Source organism: Squalius cephalus (genome assembly GCF_949319135.1).
Source record: "Squalius cephalus genome assembly, chromosome: 16".
Classification (NCBI taxonomy): Eukaryota; Metazoa; Chordata; class Actinopteri; order Cypriniformes; family Leuciscidae; genus Squalius; species Squalius cephalus.
In genome coordinates, this window is record NC_137137.1 from 21,438,241 (window position 1) to 21,447,050 (window position 8,810).

General features: G+C 38.3%; 1 protein-coding gene across 1 annotated transcript; it reads left to right on the forward strand.

Annotated features, from left to right (window-relative positions):
• The first annotated feature begins 77 nt into the window (after positions 1-77).
• adra2b (adrenoceptor alpha 2B) lies at positions 78-6,081 on the forward strand. Its single transcript, XM_079897130.1, has one exon. The coding sequence runs from the start codon at positions 1,157-1,159 to the stop codon at positions 2,669-2,671; it is 1,515 nt and encodes a 504-aa protein (XP_079753256.1). The 5' UTR covers positions 78-1,156; the 3' UTR covers positions 2,672-6,081.
• Positions 6,082-8,810: the final 2,729 nt, after the last annotated feature.

Consider the following 8,810-nt stretch of genomic DNA (forward strand, 5'->3'; position numbering starts at 1 on the left):
GATAGGTCAGGCTTTTATGTGGGAGGGAAGAGTTGCCTCATGACGCCCGTCCTGACATCACTTATACTGGGGTCCTGAGGAGAACCGCTGCGTAGATATGAAGCCAGTGCGGCTCGCGCGATACTTAAAACTGTCACTGAGGTAATGCGCGAGGCACGTAGGAGGCATTTAACTTGCTGAATGAGATACTGTGACTAAAACGGGAGAAACACGGAGGGAGACGGACGACAAGCTGTTTTCAGGCATACTTCTTTTTAGTGCTTTGGACATACCCGACACATTTTGGCGTGCCTCCGATTCTTTATAAGCCTATGCCGACTTTCTACACTCAGGAATGTAACAACGACACAACTACATCAGACTCCATCATTTATCATGGTAGTTGTTGCGCTTACATTCTTTTTGCAAACTTGTGAAAACTGTGAGGGGAATCTGGCACATCGCCGCGCGCTGCTGCTCGCTCTCTGGAGATTTATATTTAAAGCCTCGCGCTCCGTGGAGGGTTGTGCATCTGGGTAACCTACATTTAAGCATTCCAATATATTTGTTTTGTAAGAACTTATGAATTTATACCATTTTTTTATTCTTAACTTGAATATTTGTGTTGAATTACTGTTTTCCCAAATAATTTACAGAAGCACAATATTGCGCATCTTTTTTTTATATTGCCAATTAATCTGTCTCACTAGTATTTTTGCATTGGTTCTAGGTGGGTTTTATTTAATTTTTTTTGTAAATTATAGTTAATTACAACCGCAAATAATAACTAATTAGATTTAATCTGACATTTAATTTATTTTATGGTTATCCTTTAAATCAATTCGCATGTTTCCATAACTGTTCCAAAACTCAGAATACGTTTATTCCATTTTTTAATGTGACGCTAAATAATAAAATACCAACACTCGATGAGATGTGACATAACAATGGCTGCCATATATTTACTGCAGTTAGAGATGTATTCATTCGTTTATACGTAAGGGGGTTTATACGTTAAGAGTTTATTTAATTTAATATTTAACAAAATATCTTTCACTAAGTTCTTAGAAGGGGATAAAAACAGCTGAACGAAATTGTTCAAATTATTTTACCTACATTTGGATTAGAGAGAGAACATTAGTCCACATACACATCTAGTGGCAGGGCATTGGCAGTCATGGAGAGCGCGTGCTTTGCAGGCACAGGTCTGCCTGGCCACAACATCAACATCACCGGAGGCACGTCTTCACCCACTTGTAACCAGAGTATGATAAAGCTTGCCCCATACTCTCCAGAAGCCACAGCAATCTTTGCAACAGCCATCACATTGATGATTCTTTTTACAATTGTGGGCAATATTTTTGTCATCATCGCTGTTTTAACCAGCCGCTCACTTAGAGGACCCCAGAATCTCTTCTTGGTCTCACTTGCGGCTGCAGACATCTTGGTAGCCACCCTCATCATCCCATTTTCGCTGGCCAATGAACTGATGGGATACTGGTATTTCCGTACCGTATGGTGTGAGATTTACCTGGCGTTAGATGTGTTGTTCTGCACTTCCTCTATAGTACACCTGTGCGCCATCAGTCTAGACCGCTACTTGTCTATCTCACGCGCCGTCACGTACGGCGCAAAGCGGACGCACAAACGCATCAAATGTGCAATTTTGGTGGTGTGGCTGATATCAGCAGTCATCTCCTTTCCACCGTTACTCTCCATGAACAAGAAAGGAGGTGCTGATTCAGATGGGCTGCCACAGTGTCAGCTCAATGATGAGCGTTGGTACATCCTGTACTCTACTATCGGTTCCTTCTTTGCTCCTTGTCTGATTATGATCTTAGTCTACATAAGGATCTACCAGATTGCCAAGCAGCGCACGCGGTGTCCACCAGGGGAGCCCCGCAAAGAGGTCCCAGCCAATGCCGCAGCGTCTCAGCACAAGGAGGGTCTGCAAAACGGAAGAGGAGATGAAACGCCTGCTACCCTGCATAAAAACCCTAGGCCTCCAACTCTGGCTGTGTCCCAAGTGGAGTCCGTCCAGCAGGCGGCGAGCACCCCGATTGCCAACAACCTTTTGCAAGCCCCTTCAACAGCCCTGACGCCAACCACACCGTGTCCCTCCCCGTCTCCTTCAAATTCATCTGAAATGGCTCCTAAGAAACCTAAACAGGGGAAAAAAGTGAAGAAGACCAAGAAACCGCCTGACAACAATAACGTAGAGAGCATGAGCTCTGACTCGGACACAGAGCAAGGTGGGAGGGGGTTAGAGGTCCCTTGCACTCCGAGCGTGACGCCTAGTGGCATCCATTCCCCCGCCACTATCCAGAAATACAGAGACATGATCGCCACCGCCAAAGGCGCCAAGCTGGTGACCCGGAAGACAAAGCAGGAAGGAACGCCCAGCTCAGCACGGCGCAAAGCGATGGTGAACCGAGAGAAACGCTTCACTTTTGTGTTGGCGGTGGTAATTGGCGTCTTTGTCGTCTGCTGGTTCCCCTTCTTCTTCTCGTACAGCCTGCAGGCCGTGTGCCCAGAGACATGTGCCCTGCCAGACCCACTCTTTAAATTCTTCTTCTGGATCGGCTACTGCAACAGCTGCCTCAACCCGGTCATCTACACCATCTTCAACAAAGATTTCCGCAGAGCCTTCAAAAAGATTCTCTGCAAGAACACCAAAGGCACATTCTTCTGAAGCTCCTGAGGTGGATTGCCTCCTCAGACAACAACTATCCAGCTATTCAGAACATGGACTAAAAGAAGCACAATAACGGTGCTGTTGTGATGTAAACGAAGGGCTTTTTGTGCTGCCCGGGACACCATGCGACTCAAATGACTCTATTTTGTCCAGGTGACCGCCCCAGGCTTTGAATTCCTGGATTCGTGCTAGAAATGGGGCTAATCCAAAAATATTCACAGACATTGACAAATCAAGGCTTAAAACAAAAGAATTTATGTAGACCACCGAACACCTGCGAGGACAGGGCACAGCACATGGAGTTCAATACGAAGGTTATTGCATTTTCTCCCCGTTATCTTTCCTTTCTAAGAACACAAGGCCTTGGGGGTACTGCAAATGTGTATTTCTCTAAGGATTTCAAAGGTGCACCATTCATAATCTTTACGTACAGCTTTTCCATGCTGATTGGTCTACCTGATGCCTACACAGCTATACTTCTGCAGAACAAAGCTGAAAGACACAAAATACTCTTGTGGAAATCCTTGCCAGGGGCAATGTGTATGAAACGAGCTGACACAAGTTTCTCCGATTGAACATTACGGCTTCTAGTTACAGATCCCCCCCCCCCCCCCCCCCCCCCCCCCCCAGTGCAGGGCCATTGGGGAGATTTCCGGCTATGCTTTGATACAGAAAAGCTCTGTGAATACAGAACACCTGTCATGGATGTGGGAAAGCTCTCAATTTTCCCATCTTGGACTGGTTGCCAATAGGCTTTAAGATAGCAAAATGTTTATTACAGGAACTTTTGATATGTATTAGGACAAATGGTCTTTTTTTAATATGATAAGACTCTTTGCGTCATCAAAAAAAAAAAAAAAAAAAAAAAAACTTTGGACTTCAGTGACTGTGTCAGATGACACAAACCTCCTGATTTCACTGGAGGTGCTCTTTCTGACTTGGTTCAGCACTTTTCTTTGTATAAAAGAACAAATGATTATTTGTTGGTGTACACTGATCTACTGCACCCTAAATGTCTGAACATTCAGCAGGGTGATACTTTGGGACTAAGGGCTGATAGCAGTGATGCTTTATATTTCTTTGGTCATTGTCTTTTTTGCTAATGATCCCCGTGTGTGTGTGTGTGTGTGTGCAGAGCAAATATTATGAATAGGTATGTGTTGTGTCTGACTGCCGTGTATGTTTGGAAATGTATGCTGTGTGTGAGAGGGTGTGCGAATGTTGTTGTGTGGAGGTTTCTTTGCATACGTGATGGTGTGTGAGTTCACATTCCTCCCCTGATTCCACTGGCACCAGTTCAACTATATATGTATGTGCTTGATAAATGGCTGGTTTGCCATATCTGCCATCGCTATGATTCAGCTACTTCTCATGCCAATGCTTTTACATGTTTTGCTGCTAAATTTCATATCTTCTTAAACCAGAGTTTATTTCAAAAGAATATTTTTCGTTGTAGTTCATTTTGAACAAATAACTTTGAGACAAATGAGGCAAATCTAAGCTGAGAGCTGTAAATTATTCTGTGAATTATTTTGTATTTATTTATCCTATTTCCTATGTTTTCCCCTATATATATATTTCCCATGTTTTGCTTTGTTTTGCCCTGAGGGGAAAACAGATATTAAGAGTTCAGTTTGAGCTACAATACAATTGAAAATTCTACTGTATGCTACATTTTTTGTTTTGTTTGTTTTTTGGTATGACTTTTTTCGTATGTGTCAGGACATTGCATTCGGGCTGCAAATTAAAAAGCTTTGCAAATGTCAGGATCCTGGTAACTGTATCCCTTTTGCCTCCTTGACTCCTCTTTCTTCAGTGTAATGCTGTTGGTTTTCCACTGCTCTTTAAAAATAAAACCGCTGAGCTGTGTGTGCCAACTGACTCATTGCTGTTAGAGAAAAACCGATGGTGCTTTATACAGATAAACAGATTTTTATCTTGACAGACTTCATTGGGACACAGCATTGAAAATTATGAAAATTAAATTAGGGTTTTCTAATGGAATGGGCTTTATGATAACCAGGCATTTCAAAACTTCTTTTGTGTCTGCAAACATGTGGAATTGACTTGTAGGATTTTTACAGATTATAATGCAAATATACACGAAACTACAGATCATTTATACAGAGGAAATTTGTATTCAAATGCAAAGGCAGATTTTTTGATGTACAGTTTAGAATATGAGATTAATTGGCGCTTTGGCAGATGTATGTGGATACGGTTGGATAATTTCCCTTAACAGTCTCCCTTAAGGTCCATTTGACACCCTTCAAATCCTTTTCAATAAATTAATATTCACAGGCATGATTGCATTAGGAATTGTGATGTTTCTGAACACAATACAATGGGATTGAGGATTAATACTGGACTGAGTTTAATACTGTTACTGCAGGTTCAGCTTCTTTGATGTTAATTGGCTTTTTTATTTTTTATCAAGACAGCACTTTATAAATGGTGGAATAGAAAATGGGGGGGGGGGGGGGGGGATCTTAATATGTGTATTTTACAAGATAAGAGGCAGACTCTAAACTCAAACAGAGACGGAGATTAATTTCTGTTAATTGCAGGAAGATGCTGCATTTAATAATTGATGTGGTCTCCAAATGAAGTGTGTAAATAATTTTTTATGGATTAATAGCCTTCACTTTTCCTTAAGAATCTACCCGCAAGGTCATGCTCTGGCAGAGCCTCAAACTCTTGATTGCATTGCTTTGACTTGCAGAGAAATTGAAATCATTCATCTACAAATATGGAAATGTTATTCCAGGGGAATTAACATATTTCCCAAAGCGTTAAACTGTCTAAGAACACCTTTCATTTAAATAACTAAAAAAGTAGCCCTGGCGAAATTTAGAAAAACACTTCAGACACATAGTCTGGTTAATGCAGGAATGGAAAGTTTGGGAAATTTAAGACCTACTTTTTAAACAACAAAATCTAATTAGTAGTTGTGTAAGAGTCTGGCAGCATAGGGTAGCTGTAAGAAGACAAGCAAACACGTCTTTGCAGAGCCCACACTCGATTTGCAAAATAAAATAAATGAGCTGAATTTAGTCTCTGAATCCAAATATGTATTTGGGACAGTGAAGCAGATCTTCAAGGCCATGCTACATAATCTTACGACCTGAATGGAACACAAAGAAAACTTCCCAAAGTTTTTAGTGTTGTTTTTGATATGCATAATAAAAAACACTCAGTCTTCCCCATTAAAAGTTTATACAGTATGTGTATTATGCATCCAGCCGGTGATCAGGACAGGGTAATCAGGACCTAGACATAAAGCAGGGCTTAATTTACGGTATTTCACGCTCACGCTTATCACATGGCTGCTTGCCACATAAGAAAATAATTGAAAACAAAGTGTTGATTTGAGCTGAAAGATATTATTATCTAACTAAACGCAAAGCTTCCGCAAAAAAAAAAACAGTTCCTAGCAATTGGGACAAGATGGATAAACAAGTTCAAACAATTAGCAATTGTTTTTTATTTTTTTTATTTTTTTTACATGTGCTCTCGTAATCTCTAATCAAAATAACTTTCCCTCTCTCTTGCTGTGACATCTCTTCTCTGATGATGCGTTTACTGGCGTGAGGGCGGGACAACCTGTCACTCACATGACATCACAGCAATAGCAAACCACAATGATCCAATGATCCAACCATCCAATCGATTCCCAATGGATAAAATCAAGTCCCGCCCTACATTTTTTCTTGTTCAAGAAGCAGTTTAGAAGCTACAGAATATGTGTCACAATAGGGAAGAAAAACCAAAAAGCCGTTTCATGCCGACTTTGCAGACAAACTTATACTATAAGCTATTAGGTTGTTAATCGATGGTATATGTTTTTATTAAAGCCATCAGACCACATTATTGCAACTTATTTATTTATTTATCTATCTATTTATTTGAAATAATCACTTAACAGCGAAATTTCTGGTGAAAAACATCACTCATGATTCTGCAAAGAAATCTTGACCAATCAGAGAATCAAAACAAGCGAATCGAGTCAACCTCCATACTTTACTTACATGTACATATGCATACTTTTCAATAAACGTAAACAAACAACTGTTTCTATATGCATAATCTGAAATTAATATTTCACATTTATCCACCGTTTTAATTTATTCCCTCATTAAAGCCTTGAATTACACCTTTGTGTTTTTCTCTGATTTTCAAATACTTTCTTTACTGCAAATCAAAGTTTGTAATCTTGTGATTCACCTTGTTTAGCTGTTAGTTTGGTTCATGGCTTATTACGCTTTATTAAAACTTTTTTTAAAAATGTATATGAAAAAATGCTTCCACCAATGCCACAGAAAAAAAAGAAAGAAGGAAAAAAAAAAAAAAAAAAAAAAACCCACACAGACAGGCACTGTTGCACACTTTACAAATAAGCAATATCACCCGAGCATACCCGAGTTATCAGCACAACAGCAGGACATTTCAGACACCATATTATCATTTAGCCTAATTTGTCTATTTTTGCTCAGCCAACTAAAATAGTTCCACATGCAGTCACAGCAGAACCGTTTCACATCTATAAACAATGCACACTGCAGTGGCTTTTGGTTTCTTTAAAGAATCAGTGTTCTTGAACAAATCGGTTGATCAAATGATTTATTATAAACACACTAATAAAGGCAATATCTGAATTTGAAATAGCAGACTCATTATACTATTCTAGTCATATATATAGCAGTTAATATGCTATATATATATATATATATTAGTCAATATTGCAGATTTGTACACCCAACACAACATTGTTGGGTGTAATGCATTCCTAAGTAATTAATCTCTCTTAATTTTTAATCCCTCTTAAACTCTTCATTTTCTGTACAGTTATTTCTGATGTAAAAACATAACATACTGTATAGACTATACAACAATTATATATAAAACAATATTTAACATCAAAAATTAACATCTAATGTTAAAATTTTAAATGTAACCTACCTAAAATATTTAAATACAGTTCAAGAATAATTTATGTAATTTTGTATTTATTTGAAAAAATTAACCCTTAAATGCATGAATGTTTTGCCAATCATTATTACATATTCAGGTCTTTAGCGACCCAGATATAGTTAACACTGATGGTTCTCTACCTGTTGCGATAATATAGAACTCTCCTGATATTAGAGTAGCAATTACAGAAGAATAAAAATAAAGCATATTTTGTAACCTTTTGGAGCTTGGAAAGGTTTAGTTTGAGCAGAAGTTTTATACCATCATCACTGTCCTCATCAGAGCTCATTTCAGCACATTCAACATCTGGCTAATATTTACAGTCTCAAACATATTCTCAAAACTATCATTTTCAAGATCTTCAAAATCAATATTTTGATCGCTGACAGCTTCTTCACCAGATCCATCAAGTGACAGTGACACTAATATTTGATTGCATTCAGTACTTGCTCTGCACTAAATCACTGAGCCAATTCAAGTTCCTATTCTTTTGTTTTCTGCCTGCTGTAACTATGAGTGAAATGTCACTTCATCATTGTGTTTCAGACATTGCCACTTTGTGGAATACAGGTGAATTGTACTTATTCAGAAAAAATATACTAACACTGTTACACATCTCGGGTCGTTAGCGACCCTATACAATATTTACAAAAAATGAATGGGAAAACATGGCATTCTTTTATAATTTTTTTTCTTTTTTATATTGTTTATAATGAATTGATTAAGATTGTCTATCTTTAAAAAAATGAATGAGGAGGAGGGTAGTGAATGACCAGGTTATTAAAGACCACGGTTACCAAGGTATGCATTTAAGGCTTAAAAGAGTGGCTTCATGTTCCGATTTTTCAACTGGTCAAGGTTCATGTTGGATTTAGAAAGTAATTAGAAATAAGTAATGCAATACTTTTTAGAGAGAGTAAACCGTAATCTAATTACACAGTTAAAGATGTAATTAGTAGCTAGTAATTTATTACTTATTAGAGCAGAAATAACAATAGGATGTTAGTATGCTATTCAGAATTGCTAATTTTTATCATTATAGGGTGGTTGTGTGAAAAGAAAGCCATGTCTTTTCTCAAATATAAAACAAACACAACATAACTATATAAAGGATATTCACACAAACACTTTTAAACTAAAGGATTTATACGTTCACTAATTTGAT

Coding starts and splice junctions, on each gene's coding strand:
- adra2b (XM_079897130.1), top strand. CDS start 1,157: ATGGAGAGCGCGTGCTTTGCAGGCACAGGTCTGCCTGGCCACAACATC.